A 14,247-nucleotide genomic window follows, 5' to 3' on the forward strand; every position below is an offset into this window, starting at 1 on the left:
ACACACATCGGTACAGACAAGAGCTCTGGACACATGAAGTTCAGGACTAGCGATATCATGAGGGTAGGGGGATGCTTGGGGAGGGGGAAGGGGGAGAAAAAGGGAAGCCATCACAAGGTTGAATATATAGTGCCCCCCTACCCCAAGAGGGCAAATAACAGAAATGTGGGTGGAGACAACAGTGTAAGATACGAAATAATAACAATATAAATTGATCAAGGATTCACAAAGGTGGGAGGGGAGGGGAGGGAAGGGAAAAAAGAGGAGCTTAAACCAAGGGCTCAAGTAGAGAATGTTTTGGAAATGATGATGGCAACATATGCACAAATATGCGTGACACAACTGATATACAGAATGTTATAAGAGCAATACAAGAGCCCCCAATAAAATGATTTTTTAAAAACCACAAAAACATTTTCATTCTACTTGAGCTCTTGGTATCAGCTCCTCTTTTTCTTCCTCCCCCACCCTCCCACTTTCATGATCCCTTGATAGATTATAATTTATTATTATTTTCATATCTTACACCATCTGCTGTCTCCCTTCACCCGTGTTTCTGATGTTTGTCACACTGGGATTATGGTTATACGTCCATCATTGTGATCTTACTCCCTCCACTTTCCCCCTACCCTCCTGGTATCGCTTGCTACTCCCGTTACTGTTTATCTGTCCTGGATTCAGTGTGTCAAGAGATAATGATCTGGTCTAGCGGGATTTTTAAGGGATCATGAACTGGGCTCATGATAGTGCTAGTGGTGGTGGTGGTGGGGCAAACCTTAAAGAACTAGAGGAATGTGTATGTTTTGTTGGTGCTATACTGTGCCCTGGCTGCCTTGTTCCTTCCTTGTGACCCTTCTGTGAGGGGATGTTCAACTGTCTACAGATGGGCTTTGGGTCTCCACTCTGGCTCCCCTCATTCGCATCAATATGATTGTTTTGGGTCTTCTGATGCCTTATACCTGATCCTGTTGAAAATGACAGAACTTCCAAAGGGTGTAAAACAAAATTTAAATAGGTACAGTGCAAGTTTGAGGCAAGAGGAACGCTGGGTGGGTCACTGCACCAACCAAGATTCTTCCTCTAATTAGCATTCCTTGATTTGGCTGTTGTTGCAAGTAGTTTCTTTCTCTCCTTTAAAAACCCCACAGAATTCTTATTTTCCCCTCAAAAGAATCTTTAAAATGTGGGCCTTTCCCCCAAAAAAGTGTCCCTTCAATTATCATATGCACACTAATCAATGCTTTCTGATATTACAATAAGCTAGAAACTACCTGTGCGCGCGCGCGCGCGCGCGCACACACACACACACACACACTGACAAAGAGAGTTTTGGGTGTTCATCTCATGCATGTTTAGAGTAAGTCATTATTCACCGAGCTAATTTTTTTCAATCAGTTTTATAATTCTTTTATAGCTTTGTCAGCATAACCAAAGCTGTAAAGACTCATGATCATATTCCAGGATTTCTGATATTCATCACGGTACTGTTGAGAGGTAACTTGTTATCTACTCAATTTCATAGTTTTCCCTGAAGGCAATTCTCACCCCATTTTCAGGACATGAATACATGAATTTCAAAAGTAAATGCTCAAGACATTATCTTATAAAGTGACTAATTTATAGTTACCTACATTGTACACAGATGGGTAATGTTTCTACTTCACAGAGGTTCCCAAAGGCCAAAACTTAATTTTTGGTCTAAGGTCTTTTGGTTGCAAAAGGAAAGAGCCAACAATAAATAAATGTTACCTTTCTTTGGCTTTAAAATAGTCTCTCAAAAAGATGAATACAAACACATAGATGCGTTGACCTAATAATGCCACTTCGAGGAATTAATCCTATAGATACACCCACAAGTGTGCAAAATAAATAGACCCATAAAAGTATTCGCTGCACATCTGGCGTCTTCAAGGCTTAAAGTTAAACAAGCGGCCATCTATACAAGTCAGCCAGGGTGCAGTATAGCACTGATGAAACAAATAACATTCATCTAGTTCTTTAATGCTTCCCCCGACCCCCAATATCATAACCCCAGTTCTATCTTACAAACCTGGCTAGACCGGATGTATACTGGTACAGGTAAAAGCTCTTGACAGACGGAATCCAGGACAGATAAAGCCCCCAGGGCGAGCAATGGGAGTAGCAATACCAGAAGGGCTGGGGGGAAGGTGGGAGAAGGGGGAACAGACAGCAATGATCGATGTACACCCAGGGTGAAGAACAGCAGCAACATGGGTGAAGGGAGACAGTGGACAGTGTAAGATATGAAAATAATAATCATTTATAATGTATCAGGGGTTCATGAGGGTGGGAGGGTAGGAGAGGAAGAAAAGAGGAGCTGATACCAAGGGTTCAAGTAGAAGGAAAATGTTTTGAAAATGATGGTAACAAGAGCTATAAGAGCCCCCAATAAAACAATTTTTTTTAAAGTGTTCGCTATAGCAGAGGACTAAAAACAAAAGAAATTTCTATCAGTATGGGACAATGACAAATTATGATACACTCATACAATGAAATAATGTGCAGATACAACAAAGAGCAAGGAAGTGCCTTATGTAATCATATGATAATCACCAAGACATATCATTTTAACTGGAAAAAAGCATAAACTATTGCATACAGAATGCTGCATCTATAACAGGGCGGACAGAGGGGAAGGCGCCCTCTGGGTTTTCTTATGCACGCACAGAGTGCCTCTGGAAGGCTGCATGGTGAACTGGTGGCCCGGTCTCTGCAGCAGGAAACCGGGTGATGGAGGAGAGAAGGCAGCAGAAGACAGGACAGAGGAAAGCTCTCACTGCAGGCTACTTGCTATCACACACAGCAATGGAAACAGCCCCAAGTAAGTCAGAGTGAACTAGGAGCCCAACGGCCGAGCTAGGGAAGTTTGGGCGATTCGGCTACTCTCTTTGTTCTCGGTTTCACTGAGATGTCCTACAGCACTTCCACTAGCGAGGCATGGAGTAAGTATGCTATAAATTTTCACTACGATTTTGAGCCTTTTGAATATTAAGCCATGTGACTAGCTCTTGACAGAAATTTTCTGCTTTAAAAAAACAAAACCTAGCCAATGGATCTATTTTTGCCTCAAGACAAACAACCTTAATTACTGTTTCCTTACAGAGGTTTCTTGGTAGCTGAAGCCTGAGGCAGTGAGTGAACTCCTACAGGGAAACCACCTTAAATTCAGAGCATTCAAATTTCATTTCCACTTATGTAGTTTATTTCCACTTATTAAGTTCTTTTCAGTACTCAGAGGCCACATTTCCCTGTCCTCTTCCCTTGCCTGCCTCCCCTAGAACAAGAGAAACGTTCCCAGAGAGCATTCCCTGTCACATTTATTAAGCCCGTTTGTGGTTTTCCCTCCTTACTGTTATTCTGGTACTGCATGTACTGTATCAGATGGATTTTCATACGGGTAAGCAACTGCCTTCTTTTTAATGCATGATTCCCACAGAACCCTAGAGATGCCAGTTCTAGACAATCTGTTGTTTAAGCGTAGGCAGGGGATGACTGGTGATCAGAGCTGCACATGACACAAATAATTGCCTAACATTTTAGAGTTTGCCAAACATTTCTACAGAAATCACCTGAGCTGACCTTTATAAACAGGCTATATTGTATCATCTGTTTTACGCAGAAGTTAAAACTCATTGCTATTGAGTGAATTCCGACTCATAGTGATTCTGTAGACAGGACAGAACACTTCAGAGGTTTCCAAGACTAATGTGCACAAAAGTTAGCTGCCGCATCTTTTCGCTCAACAAGCAGGTGGTGAGTCTGAACTACAATGAAGCTTAACCACTGCACCAAGAGAGACTCTAAGCCAGAACACCTTAGCAAGGTTAATTAAGCCCTCTGCTGTTTAACCAGGCAGAGAACTAACCCCGTAAGGTTTTACAAACGCCCTGCCAATTCACACCAACTGCCCCTCCCTCATTACTCACTGCTTCTCAGCTGGGTTTGGGAATTCATCGAAGTGGCTATTCAGAACTCACAAACAATACTCAAAATCATGGGGTTTATTAAAGGAAGGTTACAGATGTTCAGAACACAATTATTGTGTCAGGAAAACCTCTTCTCAGTTGTGCCCACAGGTGGGCCTCTTCCTGGTCCTTGGCCTCTCAGCCACATGGCACCTCGGCCTCTGCCCTGCTCAGATAATGTTACAAAGCTCTTCTAGAGCTACCAATAAATGACCAAAGGGTACACCACTCCATCAGGGGAGCTCAGTCCAGGGGAGCTCAGCAACAGTTTCATGGGTCAGCAAAACGGAGCTCCCTCAATTAACTACCTAGAAGTACCTTACTCCACAAGCCAAATAGCATCCGGCTTTACTTGCTCTGTGGGCTGGGACATCTACTGCTCCGTCTCAGGCTCTGGCTCCTGGTTCTGCTGCTGCTGGTACTCTGCCACTTCTCGGTGTCACTAGACTCCTGAATCAAGGCGGTCAATGCACACAGTGCACTCTGGGCTCTTCTTGTTTACTGGTGATGATAGCCTCCTTCCTACTTCTGAGATGGCTCTTTTACAGCCAGCAAGATAGCAGTCAGTCACAATTAACCCTGTTAATCACTCACAGCTGAATCTTACCAGTCAGTGTCTTCTCCCAAATTCTCTTACCCAGACCCATTCAGTGGAAATTACAGAAACTTTGGCGGTTATATGCTGATGAACATATAACCTTTAACCCTTATTAAAATACCCAAATTTAGTCTCCCCAACCCTGGATGGCCTTGGGCCTGGAAGACTAACTGTGTGTCTATATTCCTCACAAATGAGTGGGTGGGACCATAAAATAGGGTGGGTGAAACACTACCAGAGGCCATTGCTCTGGCTATAAGAGAACCATCTCAGACACAGGAACAGAGAGAATTCCTGGGACTACCAAAGAGCCACCAGAGCACATCAAGAATCATCCCTGCTGAGTAGTGAAGGCGGCAAAGGCCATGGCACGCTAAGCAAGACCAGAGGCACGGGAGCATAGGAAGTGCAGCACTGAGCACTTCCTTGCTGAGGATGTGCAGCAACAATAGGAAGTGCAGCACTGAGCACTTCCTTGCTGAGGATGTGCAGCAACAATAGGAAGTGCAGCACTGAGCACTTCCTTGCTGAGGATGTGCAGCAACAATGCAGAGTGGCAGGCAGGCTTCCCGGCCCACAGCAACAAAGGCTAAAGGACTGTGTGCTGTGTGCCCGAGGCAGGGACTACCTGGTATGAAGATGCATTCTTCTCCTTGGTGTAGACAAAAGAGGGCAGTTTCTCAACCAGTGGGTCCTGACACCCATCAGTCATCTTGCTTCACCAGTCTGACTTTTGCCCCACGTCATTCCAGAAAGTTTTTCTCTTCTGAGCTAGGGAAGTTTATCATTCCGTACGTTCCTTTCAGCTTTTATAGGTAACAATAAGTTGAGTAACCATCTAAAACTCAGAATTGTTAGGGCTCACATTCTTTTTTCTTCTCTTACAATGTTCCATGCTTCCAATAGTCTGGCACCATTGCAGTGAACACCACAGCTGCCAAAAACTGTCGGAAAAGATGGTGGTGGTGTTGGAGATAACCTCTGACCTTCTCTAGCTTCACAAGGGATACAGAAAATCAGCAGCAGCATCAGCTGCTCAAGGTCAAGTCCTAAGAGGCTAGAGTGAGACATACCTCCACCTTGCAAACCCAGCTCCCCTAATTAGGGGTCTGAAGCACAGCACTCCACAAGCCAACCCCCTGCCCCAAAGCACTCAGTTTTACTTGCTCTATGGCAGGGGTCCTCAAACTTTTTAAACAGGGCCAGTTCACTGTCCCTCAGACCCATTGGAGGGCAGGACTATAGTTTAAAAAAAAAACATGAACAAATCCCTATGCACACTGCCCATCTTATTTTGAAGTAAAAAAACAAATGGGGCAAAAACACCCGGCGGGCCGTAGTTTGAGGATGCCTGCGCTATGGGATTTCCTGTGAATATGAGGACACATTATTTGAGTTTTATTTCTAACCACCAAAATTCTCCTTGTCTATATAAACCATAGATACATGAATGGATTTGGGGCTCTCACTTAATTTTAGCTCCAATCTAAGAACAATTAGGTCTTATGACATGGCCCTAATCGATACCCACCCTCATGAAGAGATTACTAAAGACATGGGTGCTAGAGCAAAGTGTAATGAAGAAACCAGATGGTGCCTAGCTATCAGAAAGGGCAATTGACTTTCCATGGCTGTTTCCAATTATCTGTGCCTTGGGGGTGGGGAGGAGTTCTTAGAATGCACACCAGGCTGTTGAGCACACTTCCCCCAAAATTAAACTTCTTGATCCTTTCACATGGAAAAAAAAAAAAAAAGCACCACTGAGATGGTTTGACACCCTTGGTTACCCAAACCAAAAAAACACCAACCTCACTTACTGCTATTGAATTGACAAGGACTCTCAGAACTGCCCTGTGAGTTTCTGATACTCTTAACTCTTTACAGGTGTATAAAGCCCCATCTTTACCCCTGAAAAGTGGCTGGTAGTTTCAAACCGTGGACCTTGTGGTTAGAAACCCAATGCTAACAACTATGCCACCAGAGTTCCTTCGGTTAGCTAAGGCGGTCTTCGCATTGCACAGAACGCTCATGCTGGGAGAAGATGCAGACACCACCTACGCAGTCACAAACTTGGTTTATCATTAGGGTTACACAAAACGCTTTTCCATTTTACAAACTCAACAGAGGCTCACAAGTTCTACCTCAAAGAATTCCATTTAGTGAACCTGAAGTGAGGCTCTGGGATCTATGCACATCACTCCACATATCTGGGGACCACTGACTGTACCTTTACATCTGAGAAATGAGATGAGGTGATGTTCCCAAAGATACAGGGAAACTGGGACAGTCAATCCCCAGATTCTTCTATATCTGAAATGAGTCTAAACTCTTACATGTTAAGAGTTGAAATTTTTAATGAAAAAATCACAACTTCAATAATTTAAAATTTACACCCATTTATAAAAGACCTAGGGCAATTTTCCACCACTTGTCTGTCAGGTGCAGGACCAGGCAGTGTTTTGCTCTGTTGTCCAGAGTCACTATGAATTGGCGCCAACTCACAAGGCACCACCCAACAATAACTAACAACAAAGTAAACCCTTGGACATATAACAGGTGCTCAATACAGGTATACCAGATACCCAAGCATCCCACATAAACTTAAGACCCCAAAAGAGAAAGAAGGATGATTTTCAAGAACTTTGAAGTTTCTAGACCAGTGGTTCTCAACCTGTGGGTCACGACCCCTTTGGGGGTTGAACAACCCTTTCACAGGGGTCGTCTGATTCATAACAGTAGCAAATTTACAGTTAAGAAGTAGCAACAAAAATAATTTTATAGTTGGGGGTCACCACAACATGAGGAACTGTATGAAAGGGTCATGGTATTAGGAAAGGTGAGAACCACTGAATCTAGGCTGGCTAGGGATTCCCTTTGTTGCATTTTGACCGTGAGTCCAAATTATACCTTGAGTAATTGGTTATGGGTCACAAGTTATTTCTCTTACCAATCTGGACCACAGCTTGAGCATTTATTCAGCTTTAGTTACAACCACAAAAGGGCAAGGCTAAGCCAGACCCTGACTCACATAAGAGGAGTCATAATAGGAGAACCAGGATTGTGGCCTAGTTCAGCATTCAGCTGAGCAGAAACTTGAGGAAAAGGGGCTTCAGAGCTATATATACAATGACTAACAGCAGATCCTCAAAGCCAAAAACCAGATTCAGTGTCATTGAGTCATTCTGACTCATAGTGATCCTCTGAACAGAGTAGAATGGCCCTTGTGGGTCTGTGGGGTTATACATCTTTACTGGAGCAGAGTGCCTCGTTTTTCTCCCCCAGAGCCGCTGGTGGTTTACAACTGCTGACTTTATGGTTAGCAGCTCAATGCATAACTCACTACCCCATCAGGGCTTGTTGGAGAAACCTTGCCCTGTCTGGAACACTGTCCTTCATGAGACAATGCGTTGTCATGACTCATAGCAAGTACTTCACACTGTTATGTCATCAATACAGATCAAACAGGGGAGATAAAAGTGTATGTTAGTTCTCTGAAGCAAGTTCATTTACACTTCAAATGCCTTGTACTAAGATGCTTTTAGTTCATCTTTAATAAAGAGATGTGACCTCAGACCAGTGTTCTTTAATTGGGAATCAGACATGCCATTACAGGAATATGAGGTTACCAATGCATTCTTTCATTCACTCACTCAATCTCTCTTGACTTACATCTCAAAACCCCTCAGATTAGCCCGTAGAAATACACTCATTTAGCTAGTCAGAGTTCATTCCAACTCACAGCAGTCTTGTAGGACAGGAAGAACTGTTCCTGTGGACTTCCAAGATTCCGAAGAGGACATGTGACAAGGGATATCATTTCTGTGATCACCTGGATCTTGGCTGAGCAGAAAATATCAGAAATGTGTATACTTGTGTTTTATTGACTATGCAAAAGCATTGAACTGGGTGGATCATAACAAACTATGGATAGCCTTTAGAACAGTGGGGATTCTGGAACACTCCGTTGTGCTTATGTGGAACCTATACATGGATCAAGAGGCAGTTATATCCTCTCACCATATTTATTCAATCTGTACGCTGAGCAAATAATCAGAGAAGCTGGACTGTGTGAACTCTATGAAGAATGCAGCATCGGGATCGAAGGAAGGGTTATTAACAACTTGAGACACTCAGATGGCACAACCTTGCTTGCTGAAACACTTGGTGATGAAGATCAAGGACTGCAGCCTTCAGTTTGGATTACAACTCAAGCACCCCAAAATCCTCAACACCAGAACATCGTGATAAATGGAGAAGAGACTGAAGTTGTCAAGAATCCCTCTTGCTTTGACCCACAGTTAAGGCTCATGGGAACAGCAGTCAAGAGACCGTGGTGCACTGCACTGGGTCAATCTGCTGCACAGACATCGTTTGAAGTGCTGAAAGCCAGATGTTACTTTTAGGTGTAACGCACGCCTGACTCAAGACAGGGTGTTTTTTCAGTCGTTTCACATGCATGTGGAAGTTGGACAATGAGTAAGTCTGATCAGAAAGGAATCAATGCATTTGAGTTAACATGTGAGGGAAGAATACTGAAAGTGGCACCGACTGCCAAAAGAAATCCGTCTTGGAAGAAGTACAGCTAGAATGCTCCTTGGGAGCAACGATGGCAAGCTTCGTCTCAAATACCTTGCACTTTGCACATGTTTTCAGGCAAGAAGGACATTAAGTGGAGGGGCACTGAAGTACATTGGTAAAGGGGAGGGGCACTGAAAAAGACGAAGGCCCTCCACAAGATGTACTGACAAGTGGCTGCAGCAATGGCCTCAAACGTAAGAAATCGTCAGGATGGCTCAGGGCAGTGCTTCCTTCTGTTGTGCAATGCGTTGCTAAGAGTCAGAGCAAACTCAATGGGACATGACGAAAACGGCAGCAGCTAGTGAGAGGAAATTCTGCAAGGAACATAAAACCAGTGACAGAGGAAGAAACGCAGGGAGGGGAGAACGTGTGACAGTCATACCCAACCCATCTGAGAGACTCACACCAGCAACTTACAGCCTCCAGGTACAGCTTCTCCCAAAGCATGAGGCCATCAGTTGACTGGGATTTATTATTTTCCCCTCGACTCACGTCATTTAACCTGTGCAAGAGCTGCACTTTCTATTATGCCCATACCATCCAAACAGAATGCCTTTAATGCCATGTTTCTATCTGCAGACACACGAAATACTCTCTTCTCACCCCTAAAACAGTCTTTTCCTAGATCCCTGCTTCGGTCTGTTGCCTTTAGCATCTCTCCCTCTCTAATCTGTGACTATTTTTTTAATTTCCTCATCAGCAATCAGATTATGGGTAGCTTATCTCTGTGAACAGATCTGGAAGGAGGGGGATAATGCATCCTGATCTCTGTATGTACAGTACAAATCTTTTGTAAAGTGACTACCACAAACAAATCTAAGGATTTTTTTCTTTTTTCTTTAATAAAATTAGTCTAAAATATAAATAAATCAGATGCTATACTCAGCAACTCTTCTGCTCTTTTCCATCCTCATGATTCTACAGCCAAGAAAGACTTCCTTCTGAATGCAAATTTCAAGATATGAAACTGTAATGCACAATTAACTCTGAAGTGCTGTTTCGGTTCCTCTTTGGTGTGCATTGACTATGGTTTATGTACAAGGTTATGTCAAGTTTTCTCTGGCCATCAGATGAGCTTAGAAAACACTCCCACATTCCACATATAAAGAGCCTTATGTCGACTACAGCTCCCTAATTTGCTGAAAACATTTGAAGAAAAACAAAAAACAAAACCTCCAGAGCTATTGCAATAGTTGTTGGGGAGAGGACTGCAAGCAGTATTTGAAGATGACACCACAGACTGCCCCATATTTCAGAGTTACTAGATCTGAACTGGGTGTTTGTTGACACGTTTTTCATTGTCAACCTAACTCAGGATAGTTCACCACACTCGGTAGGATGTCGCAGACCCTGACCCCCAATGACTGCCAGTACAGTAAGGGGGGGAGTAGAGGGGAGGACACTCAGAGGCTAGCTTCTATCTTGAAATGTTTCATGCTTCATAACGGAAAAGTTAAAGTGTTATATTTAGCATTGACCTGGGCCTTTTAGTTGTAGCCACTGTTGGCTATCTAATGTAACTCTACATATTTATTAATTCTTTCTCCTGACCTGCTTAATAACTTGGAAGTTATTAATAGTAGCGTCATCTAAAACTACTGAGTTAAGATACCCAGGAGTAAAGAGGGAACTGGAAGTCATACCTGCCTGCCTGCCAGGTGACTTAGAGAGTTAACTCGTGAACATTTGAAAAGCCAGTTCCTTACAGCACAAGCTCCTGTCAATACTTCACTTCTAACATTAAGATTGGCCTGACTCCTAAAGAAAGTCATGAAAAACAAGTAAGACACTGCAAATAACATATTTAAGTCTGGGGAAAGGGAAACAAAAAGTGGACAAAGTCTACCAAGGAGACTCGTCTGACTTGGGGATGAATTCTAGTAATTGACAAATATATGTCATTCTGTGTAACATTCTTAAAAAAAAAAGATCTCAGCACTGAAAATGTAAACCTAAAGTGAATATAAGTAAAACAATTTGTTAAGTTTAAAATGATGTTTACGTCAAAATAATTAAAATCCTAGCAGAAGTAGCAAGCTCATTAAAACTAGAAACAGCAGCTCATATAAAAAGTTTTGAGAATGATGATGGCAACAAATGTATAAATGTGCTTGACACAATGGATGGCTGTATGGATTGTGATAAGAGTTGAACGAGCCCCCAATAAAATGATTAAAAATATTTTTCTTTCCAAAAAACGCACTCCACTCCCATCTCAACTCCCAGCAACCCTACAAGACTGAGAAGAACTACTCCTTCGGGTTTTTCCAAGACTCTAAATCTCTATAGGAGTAGACGTCTTCACCTTTCTCCTGTGGAGCACCAGGTGGGTTTGAACCACTGACCTTTTATGGTTAGCAGCTCAAAAGGTCTAGAAGTCTTTATACCTGCCCCCATCCCTAAAAGAGCTACTCAGGTGGGGGGTGGGGGAGATGTCTAGGATGCTATAGAGTAGGGGTCCTCAAACTACGGCCCGCCGGCATTTTTGCCACCGCTGCCTGTCCTGCTTAGCAGCCGACTCGTCCAGTGTGCATAGGAATTTGTTCATATTTGTTAAAAAAAACTATAGTCTGGCCCTCCAACAGTTTGAGGGACAGTGAACTGGCCCCCTGTTTAAACAGTTTGAGGACCCCTGCTATAGAGCAATAACAATAAAGACTGCAAGAAGGGCCTAAAACTCTATGTTGCAAATGATCTAAGTCAACTACAAGTTGAACAGTTGACAATGAAGCCCAGAAAAGCCAGGTGACTGGCCCAGGATTACTGAGATTTTAGGCAGAGCTGGGGATCCAAATCTAGGATCAGGATCCAGACAAACAGAGCATCATCAACCCTCAACTCTCTTCAGCATTCACCTGCCCTCTCTTGTTCAGAAACAGATAAAAATAGAAATGAGGAAAGTGAAATTTCTTATCTGATGACTCAAATGTATTTGCACCACATTAACCATGACCTCTTGCTCTACAAACAGATCTCTTTAATTGAGCAGACAGCATGTGATCCAACACCCACAGGAGGTCTTCCACACTCCACCCCACCCTTCCTCTCTCATCTATTGGGTTCACACACTAGAGTATCAATTTATTCCCTTTCTATTAAAGAATAATAAAAGACTTTTATAGGACCAAAACTAGGTCCCGATAACTTTAAATCAAGTCAACAAGCATACATAGGGAGTAAACAGTTTATGGGTCAAGAGGGCAGCATGTTAATTGGAAGAAAACATCTATTAAAAAAAAAAAAAAGAAGAACCCCAAACACCATGTGAGTGATTTTACAAACCTTTACATTTACCGTGAAAGCTTAGCCTTTGCATGTCCGTACTACTTACGGTTTTTGAGGTAAATGTAATTCTCAAAGGATTTCTCCTTTTGAGTGATGTGCTAGTGTTTCACTTAAAAGAACTGCTACTGATGAAATTAATGAATTCTCCCAGACTGAATGGGAAAATCAACCTGAAGGATTACAGTAAGAATAAGAGGTAAAATGGTATCCTTCTCAGATAAGCTCCATGAATAGAATATGTTCATCACAATCCCGTCATCCCCAGAGGAAGGCTTTCCAGACGACTGGGCTCTCCCTCACACCACCCTGGCTTCTAACAGTCCCGCATACTCTCGACCGTTACTTACAATCTTGGACACAAGGCAGAGTGTAACCATCCTTGTAAGCAAGCCCCAGCAGAAGTCATAAAAAGAAGCAAATGGGTGGTAGAATCACAACCAACAGACACACACACACACACACACACACGTCTGCACACTCTCTATAAAGGGAAAGGGTCGTCTGCACAATTCCCATTTCTTCTACTTGGAAGCACCCTCAAAAAACAACCACTACCAAATCAAGATCTGCTTGTTATTCAGTGAATTACATCAAAATGAGTCCTAGACTTTGAAGTACATTAAAGTTTCAAACCTGTTGTGGCGTCGCATGGTAAAGTTGATGTCCCTTCCTACCCCGGTACATTTTCGAAGCTTGCTGCACAAAAAGGTCCTGTAAGTTCTCTCAGCACTTGCCGCTGCTCTGCTCACGTGTCTGGCTGCATGTTGCCAGGTCGCTGGCCAGTTTGTGGTCTTCACGGCGCCACCACACATCCCCTGAGCACTTTCACGTTCTTCTGGTTTATCCACACCATCAACATCAAGTTGGACATGTGGTTTTGAAGGTTCTTGGTCACCAGCAGTTATAGATGATAGTTCATTTATATCACTCCCAATACATTAGGTGGATAAGCTACCGGCAGCAGACTACTAATTTCTGCTTTCAAACATTAGGGCATTAAAAAAAAAAAAAAAAAGGAACATTCACTTGTTCCGTAATTAAACCGTCCAACAACTTAGGAAGTTAGATGAATCCATTCACAGTATAAAACTTGCTCTCAGCAGGCCCATAATAAATATAGACCAGTACAAATCCCACTTCCTACTTTTGTTCCTAAGCTTGTATTCTGGTTTGCAAAAGACAAAACATTCAACAGGTTGAGCAGCTTGGAATGACTCACCCCGTCTGTTCTCCCTACAGTTGGAGATTGTGCAGTAGTCCATTAATTGGTCACAAGACCTATTCGTATGCCTTTAGGCAAATGCAGTGACTTCCCTTCAGCTGCAAGGTTGCTCTGACATTGGCCACAACACCCTTTTTTTAATGGCTGTCATGTGAACAAGTGTCAGCTGACTGACTGGCCTTACTATGCAACCTTGCAAAATTCTACCCAGAGCAACTGAAAGATGGTTACCCAGAACAGCCTATCGCCAAATGAAGGGCTTAATATAATGCAGTATAGAAGGTTATATGGGGCAGGAGAGTAGGGACGCTTCTTGCTTTAGTTATAACAATGAATGAGTAATCATATTTAAAAGAACCAAGCCATGATGTGAATGTTCCTACAACAAGCTTTCACACACACTTGTCCTGCCCCCACCCGCTTCAATCACTACAGAAGCTTTAACACCCTATATTAACACTCCAGGCAATGTGACTCACCACATGTCTTAAACAGAAAGCACTTTGGAGACTTTCAAAAAGTGAAAACGCTATTTCCTTTGCTCGTCCCCCTAATAGCCAGTAACTCCAGAGCCCAGT

The 14,247-nt window shown here is 42.9% G+C and overlaps 1 protein-coding gene across 2 annotated transcripts in view; it reads right to left on the reverse strand.

Annotated features, from left to right (window-relative positions):
• FNIP2 (folliculin interacting protein 2) overlaps window positions 1-13,635 on the reverse strand; it is a 112,668-nt gene extending 99,033 nt beyond the window's left edge. For both annotated transcript variants that reach the window (XM_004708740.2, XM_030887169.2), the window contains exon 1: window positions 13,081-13,635. In XM_004708740.2, the coding sequence (XP_004708797.1) occupies window positions 13,081-13,259 (179 nt within the window). In that variant the 5' untranslated portion in view covers window positions 13,260-13,635. The remainder of the gene's footprint in view (window positions 1-13,080) is intronic.
• Window positions 13,636-14,247: the final 612 nt, after the last annotated feature.

Source organism: Echinops telfairi, unplaced genomic scaffold (genome assembly GCF_000313985.2).
Source record: "Echinops telfairi isolate 266 unplaced genomic scaffold, ASM31398v2 ScPeMD7_5868;HRSCAF=6743_0, whole genome shotgun sequence".
NCBI lineage: Eukaryota > Metazoa > Chordata > Mammalia > Afrosoricida > Tenrecidae > Echinops > Echinops telfairi.